Source organism: Bufo bufo, chromosome 1, assembly GCF_905171765.1.
Source record: "Bufo bufo chromosome 1, aBufBuf1.1, whole genome shotgun sequence".
Classification (NCBI taxonomy): Eukaryota; Metazoa; Chordata; class Amphibia; order Anura; family Bufonidae; genus Bufo; species Bufo bufo.
Window position 1 is genome coordinate 141,122,186 of NC_053389.1, and position 26,882 is coordinate 141,149,067.

At 44.4% G+C, this 26,882-nt stretch overlaps 1 protein-coding gene across 1 annotated transcript in view; it reads left to right on the forward strand.

The window, feature by feature from the left end:
- Positions 1-7,515: 7,515 nt before the first annotated feature.
- TTC34 (tetratricopeptide repeat domain 34) overlaps positions 7,516-26,882 on the forward strand; it is a 176,905-nt gene continuing 157,538 nt past the window's right edge. Inside the window, exons 1-2 of the mRNA XM_040415571.1 lie at positions 7,516-7,999; positions 11,543-11,768. Coding sequence (XP_040271505.1) covers positions 7,758-7,999; positions 11,543-11,768 — 468 coding nt within the window. The 5' untranslated portion in view covers positions 7,516-7,757. The remainder of the gene's footprint in view (positions 8,000-11,542; positions 11,769-26,882) is intronic.

Here is a 26,882-nt window from a genome sequence, read left to right on the forward strand (position 1 = left end):
AGGAACATCCAGTGTGCCTTTGTTTTATCTTTTTGCATCCTTTTCCTTTTTGTACAAGGCATTGATCTCTTTTGTTAACATTCTGGACCACTCTCTTGACTTAGGGCTCTATTACACTGCATGGTTTCAGGCCAATTATCAGGAATAAGAATGCTCCTTCCCGATTATCAGCTTGTATATTCGATCCGCCAAGAAAACACTCATCCATCAACTGATCAGTATCTTTCATCAGCACCTTCTCATTGAAGTGAATGGGACAGGGATGTTGTAATTACCTTGCCATTGCGATGTCAACAGCGAGCCAGTAAACAGTGAAGACAACAGGGGCGGACTTGAAACTAAAAGTGGCCCTGGAACAAAAGGTAAAAGTGGCCCTACGTTGCAGGCGGGTCCAAATTCACAGAAGGCTGGACAACATAATTAGGCAAAGACAACAGAAATAGGTAGAGCCAGAAATACCATAGTGCAGAGCAATATAACGCCCCAGTTGAACTAAATACCATAGTACAGCACAATATACTGCCACCTCTGCCACAGTATTTAACTGTATCGCTGTCCTGTGGACGTCGATACAGTAGAATTCAGGATGGCACCTGCGGCTGCTGGCCAGGTTCGTAAGAGAGAATTGGATCATCATGTATCCAGCTGGTGGCCGTGAGGAGAGCTTGGGTGGCCCTCCTAGGTATCAGCCCTCCGGGAAAATTCCCTGTAGGGTCACAGCGCCGATTCCCTTAACAGTGACCTTCAAAGCACCATGACCCCTTAACTGTGACCTTCAAATCACCATGCCTCCTTAAAGGAGTTTTCGGGGATTTTACTACTGATTACCTATCCTTAGGATAGGTTATCGGTATCTGATCGGTGGGGGTCTGACACTCTGCTGATTGGCTGTTTGAGAAGGCACCCGCGCTCCTGTGAGTGCTGCTGCCTTCTCTGTGCTTACCAAGCACAGCGCCGTGCATTGTATATTGACTGTGCTTGGTATCGCGCTTAGCCTCATTCACTTCTATGGGGCTGAGCGCAATACCAAGCACAGCCACTATACAATGTACAGCGCTGTGCTTGGTAAGCACAGAGAAGGCCGCGGTGCTAACAGGAGCAGCGGTGCCTTCTCAAACAGCTGATCATGGGGGTCCCAGGCGTCGAACCCCCGCGATTAGATACTGATGACCTATCCTAAGGATAGCAAACAAAAACAAATGACGGCAGCATCTCCAGAAGTGAATTTTATTCACAGTGGGTCCACGAAAAAATGTGCAAATGACGCCAAAAAGTGCAACGTTTCGACTAACAAGTAGTCTTTATCAAGCATCATGCCGTTATTTGTCTTTGTTTGCTGATCAGATGAACAGGTGGATCTGAGGTTGTGGATGGGCTGATGCAGTCCAGTGTCTGCATGTTATTGAGTGCTGCTCTTAACATTTTATCTACTATCCTAAGGCTAGGTCATCAGTAATAAAGTCCCTGAAAACCCCTTGAACAGTGACTTTTACAGCACCACACCCCCTTTAACTGTGATTTCTAGCTTACAAAGTGGGGTCCAAATGGAGAACGTTTATGCAGGTAACAAAATTAAATTTTTTAAAATCAAATTTTCGCAACACCTATAGAAGATTTATATCCAATTATATTGTCTGTTTGTTTGTTTATCCATCTTGCATCTAATCCAAAAAAAATGTAAAATAGAAAAAAGTTGAAAAAACGACTAATAACAAATGAATAAGAAAACTGTTGGTCTGTGCAGTCGTATGCTGTGACATGCAAGCTGTTTCATTGTCCCTGCAGAGCTCCTTGAAAGACACTGGAAGCAGTGGGGTGTGTACAAGGCACCAGTGTGCCCTTGTGTTTATGGTCACTAAGGCAACAAGACACATGGGAGGTGCTGAGCCCGGCAGCTGCTGCGCCTGAAACTTCTAGGATCTCCTATATGATACTACATTATAGACTCCTCAAATAGTAGACATCTGAGCCAGAACACCATTGAAACCACCAGGATCCTGCAGATGATGCAATTAGCCCCAGGACGGGCCCGAAGGTCCAGGATCTGCATGTAAGTAAACTCTCTGAGAAGGATACACTGTATCAAGCTGCTTCCTATTGTTCCTCTTTGTTCTGGTAAGAACACGTTGATACTTGTGACTTTGTCGTAACTTGGGGCAGTTTTATAACATGATGAGTTTTTTTCATAAAGGCCGAGCTCTCAGCATGATGAAAACTATAGCAGTAAAGGCAGATAATGGACAAAAGATAACAATGGACACGGAGGATGGGGGATTATAGGGGATTCTGGATAAAAGGATCTGATGAAAGCAGCAGGGGGAGGGGTTCGTAGTGAGGAGTCACATGTGATGACTGACACAGGAGCGCCAGCTGATAATATTTTGCTACAATGTGTTACATTTAGATTTATTTTAGGTTATTTTTTTTACTATTCTGTGACATTTTCTTAGCTCATGGTGTGACCGGCACACAATAAACAGAGAAGGAGGCAAAATGACTGCAATAAATTTCAGATATCCACTACTCAAGAAGCAGCAGTTGCACTTTCCCTGCCAAACACTAATGCCACAGTTAGACTGTCCAGGTTCCTATGAATGCTCGTTCCCGGTAATCTGCCCGTGTAAAGGTGCCTCAGATCAGATGATGAATGAGCAAAAGGATATTTCATCGGGTGAAATAATCTGAGGTGCGGACGCCTCAGTCATAGTTTCTGGACAGCAGAAACAATGGAGCATATTTATCAAGATCACCTGTTTTTAGGTGTAAAATTAGACTGGCGTATTTCATTTGGCTGTCTTTCTTTAGCCGAGTACTTACTAAAATTCGCACAGTAGTTGAAAAATTAGATGAAGCGTATTGTTATTAGTCTGACCTCTGGTGGTTGTTTTTCAGTTAGATAGGTTCATATTCGCTTAGACTAGTCTAATTTATTTGCACATGAAAAAGTGACATCTTTGCAGAGAAAAGTCACATGTCTCCTGGAAAGTGCGACTTTTAATGCAAAAGAAAAAAAAGTTGCACTTCACCACTCAAAACAGATAAAGAAAAGTACACCAGCCCTGGAGAGGAGTAGAAATTAGACTGGTTTTGCGACAAATTCAGGCACAAAATAATGCGCATCCTAACATAAATAGGTCTTGAAAAGTTGCAATAGTTAGAAAACTTCTAAATTGCTAAAAAAAAAAAAATCACAATAGGTGAACAAGGCAATAAAGGTTCAATTTCAGTAGTCCATAAAAAATAAGACTGTCTAAGTCCTTGTTCACTCGTGAGCCAAAACCAGGATTGGAGCCTCCACAGACATAATGTATACGGGAAAGATCTGCTCCTGTTCTATGTTTAGAATCGCACCTGGTTTTGGTTCATATAACTGATGGAAATCACTGACCGAACACTGACATGTGAATGAGGCATAAGGGCTCATGCACATCAAAGTATTTTCTTTCCGTGTCCGATCAATTTTTTTTGCGGACCGTATGCGGAACCATTCACTTCAATGGGTCCGCAAAAAAAAAGAAAGTTACTCTGTGTGCATTCCGTTTCTGTATGTCTGTATTTCCGGACACCCAGGGTGTTGGGTGCTAGAGGGCATCAAAGCCATCTTTGTCTTCACCAGGGAGTGTACAGTGGCATGCAAAAGTTTAAACAACCCTGGTCAAAATAACTGTTAGGCCTCATGCAAACAACCGTTGTTTTGGTCCGCATCCGAGCCACTGTTTTTGCGGCTCGGATGCGGACCCATTCACTTCAATGGGGCCGCAAAAGATGCGGACAGCACTTCATGTGCTGTCTGCATCCGTTGCACCGTTCCGTGGCCCCGCAAAAAAAATATAGCATGTCCTATTTTTGTCCGTTTTGCGGACAAGAATAGGCATGTCTACAATGGGCAGCCCATTCCGTTCCGCAAATTGCGGAAGGCACACGGGCGGCTTCCGTTTTTTGCGGATCCGCAGTTTGCGGACCTCAAAAAACAGCACGGGCGTGTGCATGTAGCCTTAGGCCTCTTTCACACGGGCGTTGCGGAAAAATGTGCGGGTGCGTTCCGGGAACACCCGCGATTTTTCCGCGCGAGAGCAAAACATTGTAATGCGTTTTGCACTCGCGTGAGAAAAATCGCGCATGTTTGGTACCCAAACCTGAACTTCTTCACAGAAGTTCGGGTTTGGGTTAGGTGTTGTGTAGATGTTATTATTTTCCCTTATAACATGGTTATAAGGGAAAATAATAGCATTCTGAATACAGAATGCTTAGTAGGTGATCAATTGAGGGTTAAAAAAAAATTAAAAAATTAACTCACCTTCTCCTCTTGTTCGCGTAGTTCCCGGTCTCTTCTTTACTTCTTTAATGATGAGCTGTCGGCTAAAGGACCTTTGGTGACGTCAGATCAAATGCTCCAATCACATGGTCCATCACCGTGGTGATGGACCATGTGATTGGAGCATGTGATCTGACGTCACCACACGTCCTAGCCGGTAGTTCATCTTTTAAGAAGTAAAGAAGAGACCGGGAACTACGCGAACAAGAGGAGAAGGTGAGTTAATTTTTTATTTATTTTTTAACCCTCAATTGATCACCTACTAAGCATTCTGTATTCAGAATGCTATTATTTTCCCTTATAACCATGTTATAAGGGAAAATAATACAGTGAATAGACTGTCACCTAGCAACCATGCGTGAAAATCGCACCGCATCCGCACTTGCTTGCGGATGCTTGCGATTTTCACGCAACCCCATTCACTTCTATGGGGCCTGCGTTGCGTGAAAAACGCAGAATATAAAGCATGCTGCGATTTTCACGCAACGCACAAGTGATGCGTGAAAATCACCGCTCGTGTGAACAGCCCTATAGAAATGAATGGGTCGGTATTCAGTGCGGGTGCAATGGGTTCACCTCACGCATCGCATCCGCGCGGAATACTCGCCCGTGTGAAAGGGGCCTCACTGTGAACAGTTAAGCAAGTTGAAAATGAAATGATCTCCAAAAGGCATAAAGTCGAAGATTATGCACACTTTTCAACATTTTAAGCAATATTAGTATATTATTTTAACTTTGTACAATTTTGGAGTGAAAAAAGGAAAGGAATACCTTAAAAAAGTATGGGAACCCAAGGAGATTTGGGCACTCAGTTAACTTTGACCAAGGTACCAGACCTTAAAAAGCCTATTAGGGTTAAGCCTTGTTCACAGTCATTGTTAGGAAAGGCCAGGTGACGCAAATTTCAAAGCTTTATAAATACTCCTTGTCGTCGTCCCCAAAAAAAAAAAACAGCAGCCATAGTTTCTTTCAGGCAGCTGCCTAAGGGTACTTTCACACTTGCGTTTTTCTTTTCCGGCATAGAGTTCCGTCACAGGGGCTCTATACCGGAAAAGAACTGATCAGTTTTATCCCCATGCACTCTGAATGGAGAGTAATCCGTTCAGTTTGCATCAGGATGTCTTCAGTTCAGTCGTTTTGACTGATCAGGCAAAAGAGAAAAACGCAGCATGCTACGGTTTTATCTCCGGCGAAAAAAAATGAAGACTTGCCTGAATGATTTTTTCCCATAGGAATGTATTAGTGCTGGATCCGGCATTCAGAATACCGGAATGCCGGATCCGTCCTTCCGGTCTGCGCAGTGAAAATAAATAAATGCCGGATCCGTTTTTGCCGGATGACACCGGAAAGACGGATCCGGCATTTCAATGCATTTTTTCGACTGATCAGGCATTTTTAAGACTGATCAGGATCCTGATCAGTCTTACTAATGTCATCAGTTTGCATACATTTTGCCTGATCCGGCAGGCAGTTCCGGCGACAGAACTGCTTGCCGGATCTCTCTGCCGCAAGTGTGAAAGTAGCCTAACACTCTGAAAATGAAAATGGTTGAGGTCCACAAAGCAGGAGAAGGCTATAAGAAGATAGCAAAGCGTTTTCAGGCTTCCATTCCCTCAAAATGTAATTAAGAAATGGCAGTTAACATCAACAGTGGAGGTCAAGAGAAGGTCTGGTGGACCAAGATAAATTTCAGATACAGCTGCTTGTAAGATTGCTAGAAAGTCAAAACCTCCACTTGACTGCAATATCAGTAATAGGCCTCATGCACACTACTGTATTTTGTATCTGAGGCCGAACAATTATATCAGTGGGAAAACATATTATTGTGATACCATAAGACTATAGATGTATTGGTGATGTACCACCACCCTGATTTTTTTCTAATTGGATTTCAAAATCCAGTGCTAGACAGGTGGGGTGGGGGAGGGGTAGTACACCATTTATTTTTTCATATATACTATATAAGAGTGGGGGACGTATTCTAATAAATTGACATTTAGTCTTTCTTTTTGACATTACATTCTACAGCAGAAGATGAAGACATATTACAAAACATCTGTGTAGCTCTCAAGAAATAAAGATGTCCAGTCAAGATGTCCCCAGTCGATTGTGCCATAAAGCCTTCCAGCACCTTCTCAATGATGAACACTTCTTGGCGTCAGCATTCTATATGGCAGCTTTTAGTTGTAATGCTCCCATTGCCCTACAAAGAGTAAAATCTCTGGACGATGGACAATACCATTCCGTAATTACAACTCTGGAGAAATGGTGTCTAGGAGAAAGTAATATACCAAAAGTCAAATGCGATGGCATGGCCATCGTCTCGCTCAACCCAGGAATAGCGGCAGTCTTTCTTTCTACACTCTATCCAAATAATTTTGCTGCTTCCCTATTCAAAATGGGCACATTCCTTAAAAGTGAGCGTTATGAAGATGTGGTAACCAGATGTAACTCCTTATTGAACACATACCCTCAGCACTCCCTTGAACTTCTCTTGACCAGAGGTCTGGCTTGGATACTTTCTCAAACTCATTCGAGAAATGGGGTGGTTGACTATGTCCAAGTCTTTAAAAAGTACAAGGAGGAAGCAAGACAATACATATGTACTAAGCAAATAGACCAACTGCCCCAAATTATTAAAGCCTTCCATAACTATATCTCCTCTTACAAGAACAATAACACAGAAGACGACATGAACGACTTACTTCATGACTGTTATAGCTTTCTAGCTGCCTTGGTTCCTGATGACCTCCAAATATGCAAAACCCAAGCTGCTTATTTATTTGAGGAATGTAAGTTTGAAGAATGCATAGCTGTATATTCCAGAGCCATCGAGGCTTTGTCGTTAGAAACGAAACTTAAGGAGGAGAAAATTTCTTGGTTGCTGGTGGACCGGGCAGCAGCTTACTACTCTTTAGGCTGTCGGACCAAAGAAATGGTGCAGGACTTAGCAGAGGCCTTCAGAGTCTGCCCCAGTCATGCAAGAAGACGGTTTATGGAGATCTTCTCCAGTGCAGACATTGCTAGAGTCATGGAGCGGTCCAAGATCAGCATCGAAATGCAATTTGGAGACTTCAGAGAAGCCATACGAGCTCGACTGGAGCTAAGATGTGACACTGGCACTGAACTTCTCTTACCCATCATACAGGCCCTGGAATTCTTAATCCAAAGCTCCAATGAAACTAGACGGGAGATGAACGTGCGCCTTGCAGACTGCAAACTCCTTTCTGGAAATTTCCGTACCTGTCTTGATATTTGCAACCAGTTGATCAACTCTGAGAGTAAGACTTATCAAAACACCTTATACGTTCTAAGGGGCTTCTGTCATTTTCATAATAATGAACATCAACAAGCCTTGAGGGACTTTCAGAAGATTATAGAAGATGAGTCTCCTCATCCTTCTAGTTGTGTGAGAGCTCTTTGTGGGAGAGGACTAATCCGGATGATAAGTGGAAGCTCCTATCTAACTGCCCTGGACTATATTACTGCCTGCAAGCTAAAATTAGATGAGACCTTACTGACAATTAAAACCTATGTGCCCTGGAACCAAAGAGGCCTTCTTTACAAGGTCCTACAGGAGGAAGGCGAGAAGATGCTGCACAGAAAGTCTTCTAGTACCAATGAACATGGACTGATGAGAAAAAATAAAATGGTGGAGCATGATGACGACACATCTCAAGTATGGTAATGACCAACTATCCATACCTATATGATGCATGGGATCAGGGGAGTATCTATATGGAGTGCAGAGGTGGCAGCTGTATCAAGACCATACATGGAACCTGATGGGGCTCCAAGTCCACTGCCCAAGGGTGTTGCTAGGGTCTCAAAAGATCTGGGGCCCCAATGAATATGGCCCAATTCTCTAAGTCAACCCTCCCCCCGCATACGCCATTTAACTGTACTTGCTGTACAGCAGCACATACCTCTCACATCCAAGGCCTCCCAGGTGACATCTCCTCTGATGTAGATCTTCTCTGTAATCATCTTCTCCATTCGTTCAGGACGACTTATTTTCGCCGTGCCTCGTCTCTGCAGAGTGTGACACACGGACATCTTAGCTTCCTCACTTTTCTATCATCATCCCCCAACCTGGAGTCCCAACAGTGTTATCCTGCTGCTCGCTGTGCTCCCCTATACCCCTAAATACTATCCTGAAGAAAAATTTGTGCCATACATATAGTTCCCCCATAGTAATAGTGCTCTTCAAAGTCCCACCAATAGTTCCCTTCTAGAATGCCCCCAGTAGTAATACTGCCCCCAACAGTGATAATGCTCCCCAAGAGTGCCTCCATTAGTAGAAGAGCCCTCCAGTATTAATAATGCCCTCACAGAGCCCCCAGTACAAATAAGACCCACCCATTGTTCCCCCAGTGGTAATGAAGGTCTCTACAGACCCCTCAGTAGTAATAATGCCCCTCATAGTGCTCTTAGTAGAAATAAGGCAGATCCATAAGTCATTCTTATAGAGCCCCCAGCAGTACTAAGAACGCCTAATGTCCTCTGCATTTAAAATGCCCCTACAGTGCCCCCAGTATTTATATTGCCCCCTACTGTTATAATACTCACCTTGAAGTGCCCCCAGTATTTATAATGCCCTCTGCAGTCTTCTGCTGTCCTCAGAAATTATAATTCCTCAGCCCCTCCACCATACAGTCCCATGTAAATAACATCACCCCCTCAACATTCAGTCCCATGTAAATAACATCCCTCTTTCTTCAGCCCTAACATACAGTTCCATTTAAAAAACCACAACTCCCAGCATTACTCTGCCTCTCCCACTGAGAATCTATCCCTTCACTTATCTCTCCTCATGTAGCAGACCTCACCACAACTATTTCCCCAGGGCTTCTCATCTTCACTGCTAAGGTCCTTCTCTTCTGCACTGGTCACATGATGGTGACATAATTGCAGGTCCGCAACCACTGCCTTTTTCACTGATCACATGGACTGTGATGTTATCACAGGTCCTTCAGCTCTTCCAGTGCATTAGATTCAATTGTATTGCCATCCTGAGGAGGGTAATACAGTTGTATCTATCTGGCAGGCAGTACATTCAGGGCCTGGGACAAAACATCAGGGGCCCAGGCCCCGAATTTTTAAGCCTAGCAACGCCCCTGCCACTGCCACACAAGAACAGACACAGATCTCATAAGACCCCACAGCAAAACTTAGTAGGGGCTTCACTGCTCCACCCAGTATCTCTGTATGTGTGCATTAAACACTCCTAGGCAAAATGGAATCCAAAGCTCAACACTCCATGAATTAATTTTTTTTTATTAAGTGCAAGAAAATGTAATTAAAAATTTGCAATTAAAAAGTCGCCCTTGGCTTTATCTAACTTCTGTGTTGGAAAAAGTGGAACAGGTGCTTCACAATGATAGCACTAAGGGGGAGATTTATCACCACTCTTCAACTCCTTGTACTGGAGTAAGCCGATGCCTCTTAATAAATTTGTTGCATCTCTGCCCCTCCGTGTGCCAGAAATTCAAGTCAGCCAGGTGCTGACGTAGACTTGAGCTATAACTTACGCCACTTTCTGCTGTAAGTTATAGTAAATCTGGGGGCCCTGCTAAGCCCTAAGCTCCTTTTCTTGCCACTCCAAAAAAATGGCAAGAAACTTAAAAAGTCACTAATTATGGCACAAGTATGGCATGTCCCATAATTTGTGACTTTTTCTACATCACAATTGTGGTGCAAAAGCTTTAGTAAAAGTTATAACATATTTCTCAGTGTATTTACACTGGACAACTGACATAAATATACTGATAAATCTCCCTATACACCTCGAAATCACTGCTTAGGAATATGAATTTATACAGTTACCACTGTCTGCAATGGAAGCTGTAATAATGTCTTTAAACTAACCTCCCCCTAGTGGCAATTCAAACAGAATGTAGTGTTTTCATGTTGGGAAGAGCCCGGCCCCCCAAGGCCCCTTAGCGGTTGTGTGGTCTGCCTCCATGGAATGTACACCACTACTGTCACATAAGAAGACACCAGTATTATAAATGGCACATTAGGTGAGGGACCTGATACAGATTTTGCCATGGGGCACAGAAGCTTCACGTTATGCCTATACATACAATCATACACAGTGCAGCTAAGTAACTAGTTATGCCTGAACAGCTTGACTCATTGATGTACCAGTCTACAGAAAGCAAGGAATGAATTGATTTGGCAACTAAATGTACCAATTTATCTCAATTTAAATGAGAATAGAAAAAAAAACTGCTTTTTCACAAAATAATGCCCCTCTGAACAATAGGCTGGGTCTGGTACTGCCGTTTTCATGTGAACAAAACTGAGTAGTGATCATGGAGATCGTTCTTGACTTCTTCTCAGTCATCGTATGGAAGACCACTATATTCAGTCTCTTCCCAGGGTCGCATGGTCCATTCACACATCCGTAGCGTGTTTTACGGATCCGCAAAACACGAACATCGGCAATGTGCATTCCGCATTTTGCGGACCACACATTGCCGTCACTAATAGAATATGCCTATTCTTGTCCGCAATTGCGGACAAGAATAGGACATGTTCTATTTTTTTGGGGAACGGAATTGCGGACCCGGAAGTGCGGGTCCGCAATTCCGTATCCGGGCAGCACATCGTGCGGCCCTTATAGAAATTAATGGGTCCTCAATTCCGTTCCGCAAAATGCGGAATGAAATTGCGGACGTGTGAACGGGGCCTAAGGCCTCCTGCACACGAACGTGTGTGCCCCGTTGCCGTATTGCGGACCGCATTTGCACGGGTGCCGTTCCGTGGGCATTCCGCATCACGGATGCGGACCCATTCAGTTCAGTGGGTCCGCAAATCCGGAGATGCGGAATGGTCTGGGACGAAAGCACGGAACGTAACCCTACAGGAGCACTACGGAGTGCTTCCGTGGGGTTTCGTCCCATGCTTCCGTTCCGCAAAAAGATAGAACATGTCCTATCTTTTTGTGGAACGGCCGGATCGCCGACCCATTAAAGTGAATGGGTCCGTGATCTGCTGCGGCTGCCCCACGGACCGTGTTTGTGCATTGCGGTCCGCAATTTGCGGGCCGCAGCACGACCACGGGGCGTTCGTGTGCAGGAGGCCTAAGTCTGAGACTTCAAGGGGCTGTGAAGCTTTGACTTCATGATCATAGCTTCATATACATATATAAAATACTGCAGTATTTAGGATACCTTTAGTAGTCAGTAAGAAATCTAATAATTTTTCCCACTTATCCTCTAGTGATGTTTCAGGCGTACACCAGCTGGGCAGTCTCCTAATGATGCTGGATCCCACCGATGACTTGTGCCGGATTCTGTGCACGGATGCCCTCTACCAGATGGATAGGGTTGAAGAAGCTCACAAGATGCTTTCCTTAGCCCTCAACAGTAGTTCTCAAAGATCTCCAGTCCTGGCCAGATTGGCATTGCTGCAGTTCAAGAAAGGTTTCATTTATGATGGAAACCAGGTAAAGCATGAAATTTTATTTTCTACCTGCAGGTGTCAGCATTGTTCCATTTAGTTAAAGGGGTTTCCTGCTCTTTGGTTATTGATGACCTCACTATCCTCTGGAGAGGCCATCAATATCAGATCAGTGGAGGTCCAACAGCAGACACATCCAACGATCAGCTGTTTTGGCAGACACCAACACCAGAAATAAAGCAGTGGATGGAGGTGGAAGCCAGAAGCCGTGGTCTCTGTCAACTAGTGGCTGTGCATGTGCTGGCATACTGCACAACTTCCCCCATTCCAGTTGCTGCTTCATTCACTGTATTGTTTTCAGCACTAGTGGTTGCCTAAAACAGTTGATCGGTGCAGATGTATGACGTCAGATCCCACTGGTCTGATTTTGATGACCTGTCCAGAGGGATAGTTCTTCGGTATCTAAAGTTTAAAACTCCCATTTAATTTGTCTTATTATCAAATATCTGAATTATTGGCCTTTCATAAAAAATAATACAAAATGTAAGAAAATAGAACCTTTTGATGTTTTGATATTCCAATTATCATGAACTTTAGTCACAACCAGTTCCAGCAATAGGTTGGATGGCACCTAGTGCAGATTTCTCTTTTGCCACCCCTGCCCATCCTGATGGAAACAGCTAGGGCAGGAGAAGTGTGCTATATATATGGAAAGGGAAATTCTGATTGGCTAGATCCTCAGTGATCATTATCAGATTCTAAGGAGGATATTAACCATCTATAACAGAAAACTGGTGCACAAAAAGTCACAAACTGCAGGTTTTTGCCTTAAATGCCATTTCTACGCTACTCTTGCCACTTTCTTAAAAGGGAGAGTGGTGTGGAAATGGTGTGTGTGGTGCCAGGCCTGATTTTAGCTTTGTTAGAAATGTATTGTCATTTACTATATGATTTTTATTTTTTTACATCAATCATGGCATAACCCCTTTAAACACATCCTCCCGAACAGGGGACATCAAGAATGGCATAGATAATGACCCCTGTGTGTTTAATGTTAGAATACAACTTGTAAAAAGAAGGTTGTCCTTCTACTTAAATTTTTGTAAAAAATGCTAAGAGTGGTGTAAAATAATAATAGAAATGACACTTTACCGATCCGCACCGTTTCCATTCTGACACTTCCCGGGTCCCCATCGGCCTCTGTAGTTCCTGGTCCCTCTCAACACGGACATGCGGTGCTGTAGCTAACCACAGCGATGACCCATAGTCAAATCGCGGCAAACACGCAACAACTTGGCCAAAACTGTGCATGAAGTGCTTTAACCTCTTAAGGACATAGGGCGTACAGGTACGCCCTTGTGCCCTGGTACTTAAGGACACACGGCGTACATGTACGCCCTGTGTATTTTCGATCACCGCCGCGCGGCGGGCGGTGATCGGAACCCCGTGCCTGCTCAAATCATTGAGCAGGCACTTGGGGCAAATGCGCCGGGGGGTCCGGTGACCCCCCCATGTATGCGATCGCAGAAAACCGCAAGTCAATTCAGACCTGCGGTTTTCTGCGTTTCCGGGTTGTTCGGGTCTCTGAAGACCCGATAACCCGGAACAGGATGGTGATGGTGGTGTGATTTCACCCCACCAATCACCATCCAGCGATCCTGAGTGGTGATGGTGACATCACCACTCAGGATCGCTTTCTGATTGGTCTGTGGGCGGTCCGGCGGCAAATTCAAAAGAGGCAGGCGCTCCTCTCCTCCTCCTTTTGTGTTCCGGAGCCGGAGGAGAGAGGAGCTGCCTGCACGTGTGTCCACCATCGCTGCCAGCACCCCCAGGACCCGATCTGTGCCCCCAGGACCCGATCTGTGCCCCAGCACCCCCCATCAGGTACATAGGGACAGCATAGGGAAAGTTTGGTTTAGGCAGGGGAAAAAAAGGGAAAGTTAGTTTCTGAACTTTTCTTACTTTGATTGCATCACCCTAAGTTAGGGTGTCTGGGGTCCACAGCACAGCTGTGTGACCCTAGACCCCCCAGGGGTGCTGCCACTTGCCCCCCCCCCCCACCCCCTGGCCCCCCCACCTTTTTTGGGGTGCATTTTATTTTTATTTTTTGTGTACGCTGATTGTGGCCGGCACTTAGTGTCCGGCCACTGTTAGCGCATCGCACACCCCACCGCTGATCAACTTCGGACGGTTGATCAGCGGTTTTGATTTTTTTTCCCCACATTTTTTGCCCTTTTTTTAGTTAGTTTATTTTATTTTTTTTCTGTTAGTTTTAGGGTGAGTTCGTGAACACCCGTGCCCCCACACACACGCACACAAAATAAAGAGTTACACACACGCAGACACACACTCCCCTATGGCCCGCCGGACGTTCTCGGCCGAGGAGGCATACGCCCAGCTTGCCTCCGACTCCGAGAGTCCCAGTGAGGATGAGGATGACCCCACATTCCTGTTGTCATCTGCATCCTCCTCATCATCTAGCGATGATGATGAGCCCCCAAGGCGGCGGAGACGCCGCCAGGCGGAGCAAGGGGACCGCCTTGTTAGGGACCCTGTGGCCCACACTAGTACGAGCAGCTCTGGGGCTCGTACTGGTTTCCCGGCCCACCAGTTAAATCCACCGGAGCCCCCTGCCGGTGAACTTGTCTGGTGTAGCCCAGAGCGATACGAGCCCGTGATTCCTGATTTTGTAGGCCAATCAGGAATCCAGATTTCCACAGTGGGCTACACTGAATATGACTTTTTTTGTCATTTTTTCAGTGACCCACTGGTAAATCTGATGGTGGAGCAGACGAATCTGTACGCCCAACAGTTCGTCGCTCAACACCCGGGCTCCTTTTTGGCCAGGCCCGGTGGCTGGACGCCGGTCAGTGCAGCCGAAATGAGGATATTTTGGGGCCTCGTGCTGCATATGGGCCTGGTCAAAAAACCCAGTGTCAGGCTGTACTGGAGTGGGGACGTCCTATACCAGGCCCCACTTTACAGTACAGCCATGACACGCTCCCGGTTTGAGGCCATCCGGAAATGTCTGCATTATTCCGATAATGCAGCATGTCCCCCCCCGAGGTGATCCTGCCCATGACCGTCTGTATAAGATACGGCCGGTCATCGATCACTTTGGGGCCAAATTCATGGAGGCCTACGTACCCGGAAGGGAGGTCGCGGTTGATGAGTCTCTCATTGCGTTCAAGGGGAGACTCATTTTCCGCCAGTATGTGCCCTCCAAGCGGGCGAGGTATGGCTTGAAGCTATACAAAATTTGTGAGAGTACCTCAGGGTACACTTACAAATTTCGTGTGTACGAGGGGCGAGATTCCCGGATTCAACCCCCAGAATGTCCCCCCACTCTGGGTGTTACCGGGAAACTTGTGTGGGACCTTATGTACCCACTGCTGGATAAGGGTTACCACCTTTACGTGGATAACTTTTATACCAGTATCCCCTTGTTCCAGTCCCTTGCCGCCAGATCCACGTCCGCTTGTGGGACCGTGCGGAAAAATCAACGCGGCCTCCCTGCCCACCCCCTCCAGGTACCTGTCCCCAGGGGTGAGACCCGTGCCCTTACCACTGGAAACCTGTTGCTGGTCAGGTATAAGGACAAGAGGGATGTCCTTATGCTGTCCACAATTCATGGTAACGGCATCACCCCTGTCCCTGTGCGAGGTACCGCGGCAACGGTCCTCAAGCCCGATTGTATCGTCGCCTACAATCGGTATATGGGAGGAGTTGATCTCTCTGATCAAGTCCTCAAGCCATATAATGCCATGCGCAAAACCCGGGCATGGTACAAAAAAGTTGCGGTCTACTAGGTGCAGGTTGCCATGTACAACTCTTTTGTACTATCCCGAAGCGCTGGCAGCACAGGGACATTCCTCCAGTTCTATGAGGCAGTCCTCAAGGCCCTGATTTTTTCGGACCGGGAAAGAGCAGGCCGGAGTACCTCGGGAACTGTAGGTGCCCGGATCGTCCCTGGCCAACACTTTCCAGGTGTGGTCCCCCATACTGGAAAGAAGGGACGAACCCAAAAAAAGTGCAGAGTGTGTCGCAGGAGGGGGATACGGAAGGACACGACTACTCAGTGCGACACGTGCCCCGATCATCCGGGCCTCTGCATTGACGGTTGCTTCAGGGAGTATCACACTTCCATGGAGTACTAAATTTATATCCCAATTTAGCACTGACATCGGATAAAAAAAAATGGTTCTCAGACCTGAGACACCCAAAAAAACTAAAATAATTTATTAAAAGTAGACATATTAGGTATCGCCGCGTCGGTAATAATCTCCCCCAAAACTACCCCATGACCAACCCCCCCAGATTAACACGGTCAAGAAAAAAAAAAAAAAAAAGTGCAAAAAAGTTTTTTTTTGTCACCTTACATAATAAAAAGTTTAATAGCAAGCGATCAAAAAGTCATATAGCCCCCAAAATAGTGCCAATAAAACCGTCCGCTCATCCCGCAAAAATTGAGCCCCCACATGAGATAATTGGATAAAAAAAAAAAAAAAAATGACCCTTAGACTTTAGAGATACCCAAAAAATAATTTGTATCAAAAAAGATAATATAGTCTAAAACCTAAATAATTGTAAAAAAAAGTAGACTTATTAGGTATTGCCGCGTCCGTAAGAATCTCCTCTATAAAAATACCTCATTACCCAACCCCCCAGATTAACATGGTCAAAAAATAAAAAATAAATAGGTGCAAAAAAAGAATTTTTATGTCACCTTACATAACAAAAACTTTAATAGCAAGCGAAAAAAAAGTCATATAGCCCCCAAAATAGTGCCAATAAAACCGTCCGCTCATCCTGCAAAAAATGAGCCCCCACATGAGATAATTGGATAAAAAAAAATTAGAAAAAATGACCCTTAGACTTTAGAGATACCGAAAAAAAAGATTTGTATCAAAAAAGATAATATAGTCAAAAACCTAAATAATTGTAAAAAAAAAAGTAGACTTATTAGGTATTGCCGCGTCCGTAAGAATCTCCTCTATAAAAATATCCCATTACCTAACCCCCCAGATTAACACGGTTAAAAAAAAAAAAAAAAAAAACAGTGCCAAAACCGCTATTTTTGGCACTTTTCCATTTCAATCCGTTTTTTCCGGTAACAAAACAAGGGTTAACAACCAAACAAAACTTAATATTTATTACCCTGATACTGCAGTTTACAGAAACACCACATTTGTGGTCGTAAACTGCTGTATCAGTAAAAGGGAGGCCGCAAAAGGAAAGGACTGACATGGTTTCTGGAAGGCCGATTTTGATGGCCTTTTTTATTGACACCATGTCCCTTTTGAAGCCCTCCTGATGCACTCTAGAGTAAAAACTCCCCAAAACTGACCCCATCTAAGAAACTAAACCCCTCAAGGTATTCAAAACTGATTATACAAACTTTATTAACCCTTTAGGTGTTCCTCAACAGTTAATGGCAAATGGAGATGAAATTTCAGAATTTAAATTTTTGGTAACCTTGCCTCACAAAAATGTAATACAGAGCAACCAAAAATCATATTTACCCTAAAAATAGTCCCCAAAAAAATGCCACCTTATCCCGTAGTTTCCAAAATGGGGTCACTTTTAGGGAGTTTCTACTCCAGGGGTGCATCAGAGGGGTTGAAACAGTACACGGTGTAAATAAACCGGTCCATAAAAATCAGCCCTCCAAAAACCAAACGGCGCACCTTTCACTCTATGCCCCGCTGTGTGGCCGTACATTAGTTTACGGCCACATATTGGGTGTTTCTGTAAACGGCAGAGTCAGGGCAATAAAGATACAGTCTTGTTTGGCTGTTAACCCTTGCTTTGTTAGTGGAAAAAATGGGTTAAAATGGAAAATAAGGCAAAAAAATGAAATTTTCAAATTTCATCCCCATTTGCCAATAACTCTTGTGCAACACCTAAAGGGTTAACGATGTATGTAAAATCAGTTTTGAATACCTTGAGGGGTGTAGTTTCTTAGATGGGGTCACTTTTAGGGAGTTTCTACTCTAGGGGTGCATCAGGGGGCTTCAAATGGGACATGGTGTAAATAAACCAGTCCATAAAAATCAGCCCTCCAAAAACCAAACGGCGCACCTTTCCCTCTACGCCCCGCTGTGTGGCTGTACAGTAGTTTACGGCCACATATTGGGTGTTTCTGTAAACGGCAGAGTCAGGGCAATAAAGATACAGTCTTGTTTGGCTGTTAACCCTTGCTTTGTTAGTGGAAAAAATGGGTTAAAATGGAAAATTAGACAAAAAAATGAAATTCTCAAATTTCATCCCCATTTGCCAATAACTCTTGTGCAACACCTAAAGGGTTAACGATGTATGTAAAATCAGTTTTGAATACCTTGAGGGGTGTAGTTTCTTAGATGGGGTCATTTTAGGGAGTTTCTACTCTAGGGGTGCATCAGGGGGCTTCAAATGGGACATGGTGTAAATAAACCAGTCCATAAAAATCAGCCCTCCAAAAACCAAACGGCGCACCTTTCCCTCTACGCCCCGCTGTGTGGCCGTACAGTAGTTTACGGCCACATATTGGGTGTTTCTGTAAACGGCAGAGTCAGGGCAATAAAGATACAGTCTTGTTTGGCTGTTAACCCTTGCTTTATTAGTGGAAAAAATGGGTTAAAATGGAAAATTAGACAAAAAAATGAAATTCTCAAATTTCATCCCCATTTGCCAATAACTCTTGTGCAACACCTAAAGGGTTAACGACGTATGTAAAATCAGTTTTGAATACCTTGAGGGGTGTAGTTTCTTAGATGGGGTCATTTTTGGGTGGTTTCTATTATGTAAGCCTCGCAAAGTGACTTCAGACCTGAACTGGTCCCTAAAAATTTAGTTTTTGTAAATTTCAGAAAAATTTCAAGATTTGCTTCTAAACTTCTAAGCCTTATAACATCCCCAAAAAATAAAATATCATTCCCAAAACAATTCAAACATGAAGTAGACATATGGGGAATGTAAAGTCATCACAATTTTTGGGGGTATTACTATGTATTACAGAAGTAGAGAAACTGAAACTTTGAAATTTGCAAAATTTTTCCAAATTTTTGTTAAATTAGGTATTTTTTGGTGCAAAAAAAAATAATTTTTTGACTTCATTTTACCAGTGTCATGAAGTACAATATGTGACGAAAAAACAATCTCAGAACGGCCTGGATAAGTCAAAGCGTTTTAAAGTTATCAGCACTTAAAGGGACTCTGGTCAGATTTGCAAAAAATGGCCTGGTCCTAAGGTGTAAAAAGGCTGTGTCCTTAAGGGGTTAAAATCATTAATAAAAATAGCCAGGGATTCTGGATCTTTTTAGGTACTGGAAGGGCGACACAGAGGTTTGCATAACAGCAGCAAAGGATCATATTGTCTGAGAGAATACCACCCCTGCTTATCTGATCAGCTGTACTGACCACAGTCTGACAAGTCGCACAGTCCAGTGGCTAGCCCTGCTCACAAACCAGGGCTAGCCTGCTAGAATTTCCAATACATACTGGGTCAATACAAATATATTTTCTCATAAAATAACGATCCATGGAGTGAAATCTATAAGATTGTATAAAGTCATATCTGACCCTAGGGCAGTGGGTAAGCCCTTTGATCACTTATGTGTAGATGGTAACTCTTACAGATTTCCCAGCATCACACATTGTACAGTCCTCGTTTAGAACTGTTGTGTTAATAATACTTGCACCTTCCCGAGCAGTGCAAAGGCCATTACAATCCAAAACAATTAGAGATGCAATGATTCCTGGCCACTTGTTGGATGTGATGTTCCCCAGCAGATGGCAGTAGTGTACTGTACTTTCAGAGCACTGATAAACTATTTTGTGATAACTACAGCGCTCAGGATTACAAGCCGACTTTTACTAATGTGATTACACTTAGACTTTGCCATAAACTGCACCAACATTTGCCACAAATTGGCACATCTCTTTTTAGATAAAATCGTCAGTTTAACCCAAAATTGTGCCACAATTCTGCTGTTAAACGCTATTGAAAACTAAGATAAATGTAGATAAGTGTCTGTCCCTGCACCTCATCTACCATCCGGCCTGAGCCCCTGTGATAAATCTGGTGCAGGCCTAGACAGTCTGTCCAAGGTTATACAATCTTTAGGATAGGTACGGTAAATTTGCATTACAGTGATCCCTCAACATGCAATATTAATTGGTTCCGCAACGACCATTGTATGTTGAAACCATAAGTCTATGGAAAATGGGTAATTGGTTCCAAACCTCAAAAATGTCAACCCGGAATAAGGAACAAGGGAGGATTGAGGTACATTAAGCACAAAATTGATAGAAATAAAGCAGGTTCTTACCTTTAGCAGTCAGAAGAAGCTTCTGGATCACTCTCTACATGTATGGGAGCATCTTCAAGGTCTTTTCTTGGCCTTTTGGTACTGATGAAAAATACGTCCAACGTAACTTGTTTCTGGCGTTTTTTCTGAAGATTCCTGAAGTAGCTCAGCACCTTGTCTTCATAATCACAGGTTTTAAGCTCAGCAAGAGAAATGTCTGGGTGTTTTCGGACAACACTCTTCACAACTTCCCAGGAAGAAAACAGATTCTTCATATCTTGAGCTGTGATAACATGGTCATTTTCACAACGCTCCTCTTCTCCACTGTCATGTTCTGTTGACTTGTCAAGCTCAAGTAACTCTTCTGTAGTCAGTTCGCTCTCATGGTCTTGAATAAGCTCTTCTACATCATCTTTATCAACTTCCAAACCCATAGTAGACTGGGCTAAATTGACAATCTCCTGCTCAATCTCATTTTCTGTATGAACCACAGAAACAGTGGCTTCATGCACAACAGAGGGCCACAAAGGTCTCCAAGCAGAATTAGGGACACGAATAGAAACATCATTCCATGCACTAACAATTAGCCTCACAGAGTCCAAGATGTTAAACTTTGTTTTCCAAAACTCTTTCAATGTCAAGTTTTTGTCTGCCTCAGTAGCTTCAAAGCATTTTGCAAACATCTTCTTGGTGTACAGCTTCTTGAAGTTTGAGATGACCTGTTGATCCATAGGTTGAAGAAGAGGAGTGGTGTTTGGAGGTAGAAATTTAATTGTGATGAAATTAAATTGGGCCTCCAATGATTCTGCCAGTGCTGGGTCATGACCAGGAGCGTTGTCTAACAGCAGCAGTGCTTTTAGCGGCAGTCTGTTTTTCTCCAGGTATGATTTCACTGAAGGACAAAAGACTTCTGTTGCCCATTCATTAAAGACATGTCTGGTCACCCAGGCCTTCCTATTGCAGCGCCAGAACACTCCGAAATTGGCTTTAATGACTTTCTTCTGTTTGAAAACTCTAGGGGTATCAGAATGATAAACCAACATTGGTTTTAGCTTAAAATCCCCCGATGCATTAGCACCCAGCAGGAGGGTTAGTCGGTCTTTCATAGGCTTATGTCCAGGAAGACTAGCTTCTTCTCTGGTGATGTATGTTCGCTTGGGACTTTTCTTCCAGAATAAGCCAGTTTCATCACAATTGAAAACTTGTTGTGGAAGGTAGCCTTCATCATCCATAAGACGCTGAAATTCCAGCTTAAAAGAATCAGATGCTTCACGGTTTGAGCTAGCTGCCTCTCCATGTCGTATCACACTCTTCACCTCACATCTTTGCTTGAAACGTTCAAACCAACCTTTGCTGGCTCTAAATTCTTCATAACGACTTGTATCAGCGGCGTCACCACTTGACTCAGTCTCTGCCTTTGCTTTCAGATCTTCAAAAATGCATTTTTGCACGTTCACAGATAAAGTTTCCCGGAACAGTGTCCCCTCTCATTTGCTTTTCCTTAATCCATAAATACAGCAACCTCTCCATCTCAACAATAAGATCTCTGCCTTTGTGAACTGTGGTTGATTTGTCGGGCACTTTGCTGTTAAGTGCGTCTCTCTTCTTCACAATTGTAGAAATGGTTGATTGTGAGAAACCATACTGTTGCACTAACTCACTTATCTTCATGCCATTGTCGTGTTTTTATTATTATTTAAATATTATTTATTTATTAAAATTGCCACTGTTAAAAATCCTCCAAAAATCCATGGTGGTAATTCCACTGCTAAATGTGTGGGGGTGGGGGCTTTACTGTTCAGCCTGATTTTGTGGTACTGTACTGTATTTTGTAGTAAAAGCCGTGTGCATAGAGGCTTACCGTGTTCAGCCCGCAGCTTGCCTGTCACTCTCCACACGATCCTCACGACATAGCCCTACAGCACACACGGCATTCAGCCAAACTGTAAAGCACGCTGATTGGCGGTACTGTACTCCAGCCTATCAGCGTATGTCTCTGAGGAGAGGCCATCGTAAGTTGAATCCATCGCATGTTGAGTACCTCGTATGTCGAGGGATCACTGTATGTATTGCTTTGGACGGCAGCTGCTTTAAACAGTTGTGCTACAGAAAGTCTCCATGTATCCCAGGCCTAAGTGTGCCCGTATATCTAGGGGTAGAACCACAGGGGTAAAACTTCAGCGTCACAACTGGCGACACGGAAATCATGCATTCACTTTGGGTACTTTCACACTAGCGTTTTTGTTTTCCGGCCCTGAGTTCCGTCACAGGGGCTCAATACCGGAAAAAAACTGATCAGTTATATCCCCATGCATTCCGTTCAGGATGCATCAGGATGTCTTCAGTTCAGTCCCTCTTACGTTTTTTGGCCAGAGAAAATACCGCAGCAAAAATCCTGAACACTTGCCAGAATGCCGGATCCTGCATTAATTTCCATTAAAATGCATTAATGCCAGATCTGGCCCCAAGTGTTCCAGAAAAACGGATCCGTTCTTTCCGTCCGTGCATGCACAGACCATTAAATCTGTGAAAAAAATAAATACCGGATCCGTTTTTCCAGATGACAACCGGACAGATGGATCCGGTATTGCAATGCATTTGTGAGACGGATCCGCATCCGTCTCACAAATACATCCGTTTGCGTCCAGATTGCCGGAATCCTCTGCCACAAGTGTGAAAGTACCCTTAATCATCAGTTTAAAAACCGCGGCAGCATGTTTTGGGTCAGTGCCGCACTGTGTGACCCTAACCTAGCGATTTCTGCAGCGCAGCATTTTTCTAATATACTTGATTTATTCACTACAGACCACTCCTCTGTTTCCATGTATGCAGGTCAATAGATGTCAGAAGCAGACTGCCCCCTAGTGGTGGCAGCAAGAAAATGGTCTTTTTACTAGTATGTAGAAAGAGGGTTAATTGAGGAATAGACCTTTGTAATTTTAGGATGGATCTACCCGGCGACCTTGGCAGCAACACACATTGCATGGCCTACGATGACAGTGCAGCGTGGCAGTATTGAAATACAATAAAAATGAATGGGGGTATGTTGTTGGAATCGCGGAATCGCAGACCAACAATCACACGAAGTCCAGCAAGTTTGGATTTCTTGTGCCTGTTGAGAATGCAACCCCATTCACTTTCATTATGCTGCGATGTACAGTCAGAGCGCGATGCAGCTATCTGTGGTCGTGCAATATGTATTCCAGCCAAAGTCGGCACGTAGCCCCTGCCTCATTGAGTGTGTGAAAGAAATTCTGTCAGTGCAAAACTGCTGACAGATATACACTCACCTAAAGAATTATTAGGAACACCTGTTCTATTTCTCATTAATGCAATTATCTAGTCAACCAATCACATGGCAGTTGCTTCAATGCATTTAGGGGTGTGGTCCTGGTCAAGACAATCTCCTGAACTCCAAACTGAATGTCAGAATGGGAAAGAAAGGTGATTTAAGCAATTTTGAGCGTGGCATGGTTGTTGATGCCAGACGGGCCGGTCTGAGTATTTCACAATCTGCTCAGTTACTGGGATTTTCACGCACAACCATTTCTAGGGTTTACAAAGAATGGTGTGAAAAGGGAAAAACATCCAGTATGTGGCAGTCCTGTGGGCAAAAATGCCTTGTGGATGCTAGAGGTCAGAGGAGAATGGGCCGACTGATTCAAGCTGATCGAAGAGCAACGTTGACTGAAATAACCACTCGTTACAACCGAGGTATGCAGCAAAGCATTTGTGAAGCCACAACACGCACAACCTTGAGGCGGATGGGCTACAACAGCAGAAGACCCCACCGGGTACCACTCATCTCCACTACAAATAGGAAAAAGAAGCTACAATTTGCACGAGATCACCAAAATTGGACTGTTGAAGACTGGAAAAATGTTGCCTGGTCTGATGAGTCTCGATTTCTGTTGAGACATTCAAATGGTAGAGTCCAAATTTGGCGTAAACAGAATGAGAACATGTATCCATCTTGCCTTGTTACCACTGTGCAGGCTGGTGGTGGTGGTGTAATGGTGTGGGGGATGTTTTCTGGGCACACTTTAGGCCCCTTAATGCCAATTGGGCATCGTTTAAATGCCACGGGCTACCTGAGCATTGTTTCTGACCATGTCCATCCCTTCATGACCACCATGTACCCATCCTCTGATGGCTACTTCCAGCAGGATAATGCACCATGTCACAAAGCTCGAATCATTTCAAATTGGTTTCTTGAACATGACAATGAGTTCACTGTACTAAAATGGCCCCGACAGTCACCAGATCTCAACCCAATAAAGCATCTTTGGGATGTGGTGGAACGGGAGCCTCGTGCCCTGGATGTGCATCCCTCAAATCTCCATCAACTGCAAGATGCTATCCTATCAATATGGGCCAACATTTCTAAAGAATGCTATCAGCTCCTTGTTGAATCAATGCCACGTAGAATTAAGGCAGTTCTGAAGGCAAAAGGGGGTCCAACACCGTATTAGTATGGTGTTCCTAATAATTCTTTAGGTGAGTGTATGTAGGGCCAGGGGGCGGGAGGTAATACATACCTGTCACTGGTTTTAATCCAAACAGTGAGGTAAAAATTAAAGGGGTTACCTGAGTATACATTTTTCCCTTTCCATATTGCTTCCTCGGTCAGGGCCTGCAACTTATTAATGCACTTGCACTACTTTTTCTGTCATAGGGTGCATCCACATGACTATTTGTATTTTGCGGATGACGTCTGTGTGACATCAGTGTTGCATCCGTTTTTTTTGCAGATCCATTGTAACAATGCCTGTCCTTGTCCGTAAGTCAGACAAAAATAGGACATGTTCTGCCTTATTGCGGACATACGGATACGGAGAGCACAAGGTGTGCATTTCCAGTCTGCATTTGTTGCGGACCCATTGAGATGAATGGGTCCGCATCCTATCCACAAGAAATGCAGACCGGATGTGGACCAAAAATGCGGTTGTGTGAATGGGGCCTCACTCTGGAGACCAGGAGAGTGGTCATGTGACTGTGCCCTCTGTGGAGACTGCATTTTCTCTGACATCACAGCCAGGCCTCCCGTGATTCCGTCAGTCAGAATCCCTACCGAAATCGTGATGTTAGACCCATGTGATCTAGAATGGGCTGGTCCATGCTCTCGGTCTGCAAGCAGGGTAGGCGGTGTTCACTGCTAGTCATATCGAAGTTGTGTGGGAGGAGTCAGCAAGAGGATGATGGAGGGTGTAGTGATTGGGAAGTGTTGTGGCTGCAGCTCATCTATGCCCACAACCTGGAGCGCAGCGGGAGCATGGAGAAGGAAGCGAAGACTCAGGAACAGTTGACAGCACACTACTATGCTCTGCAGCAGACTAGATCAGGTTTACACAGTTAAAAGATATTTTTTAGGATCCCACACAACCCCTTTAACTTTGATTATTGAGGGATCTACTAGCGCAGGTGCTCCATAAGTGTGCTGGGGACAGGCCCGCAGACTGCAGGGCTTCAGACTCAGTGTTTCAAGGGGTTCTGCACTTTGTTTAAACTGATGATCTAACCTCTGGATAGATCATCAACTTCTGATCGGTGGGCGTCCGACACCCGGGACCCCTGCCGATCAGCTGTTTGAGAAGGCAGCGGCGCTCCAGCAGCTCCAGCAGTGGTGCTCCAGCAGCGCCGTGGCCTTCTCACTGTTTACCGCTGGCCCAGTGACGTCGCGACTAGTATCACTGGCCTGGGCGCGGCTAAACTCTGTTCCCTTGAATGGAGCTTAGCCGCGCCCAGGCCAGTTGATACAAATCGTGACGTCACTCGGCCTGCGGTAAACAGTGAGAAGGCCGCGGCGCTGCTGGAGCTTCTTCTCAAACAGCTGATCGGCGGGGGTCCCAGGTGTCGGACCCCCGCCGATCAGAAGCTGATGATCTATCCAGAGGTTAGATCATCAGTTTAAACAAAGTGCAGAACCCCTTTAAGCCACTCCACAGCCCCTCACATCTGCTGGAAGTGACAGCTGTAGTGTTCAACCTATTACCTCCTGTCGTCTGTCGATAGAACTGCTGACAGACTCTCTTTAAGGACTTTTTACATGGGCCAAGGATTGGGTCAATTGTCAGGAACAAATGATAGTTGTAAATGTGCTGCTGATCATCCGCTGAATATTCATTTGCTGGATGATTTGTCATTTATATGACACATAAAATCTTTATTGGCGCCATATTGCTGGTTTAAACAGAGATCTACGGCCCACAAACAATTAATCTGTATGGAAATGAATGATCACAGTAAGAGCTCATGCACACGACCGTATGTGTTTTACAGTCTACAAAAAACGGATCCGAAAAAAGATATATAGATGACGTCCATGTGCATTCCGAATTTTGCGGAACAGAACAGCTGGCCCCTAATAGAACAGCCCTATCCTTGTCCATAATGCAGACAATAATAGAACATGTTCTATAATTTTTCGTAACGGACATACGGAAACAGAATACACACGGAGTAACTTCCGGTTTTTTTGCAGACCCATTGAAATGAAGGAACGGACACGGAAAGAAAATTTGTTTGTGTGCATGAGCCCTAACAATCATTCACCCCCATACAGAGGGAATTAATTCTGTCTGTAAATGCAGCTTTTACAACCCTGCAATGATCGGAAATCAACAGTTCGTTACCGATCATTACCCTGAATAGTGAATAGTTTATGCTGCTGGTTGTCATCGTAAAAATAAAGCTAGGTATAGCAGTAAAAATAATCAAGGTGCGGTCACACCTAGGTTTTTGGCATTTCTCTGCACCTTTGTGTTTTTGCATCAGCTCTTTGTGCCATGTATTTTGAGGTAAAAATGGCTCCTGTCAGCTGAAGGTCTATGGCAGGGCTGGCCAACCTGTGACTCTCCAGCTGTTGTAAAACT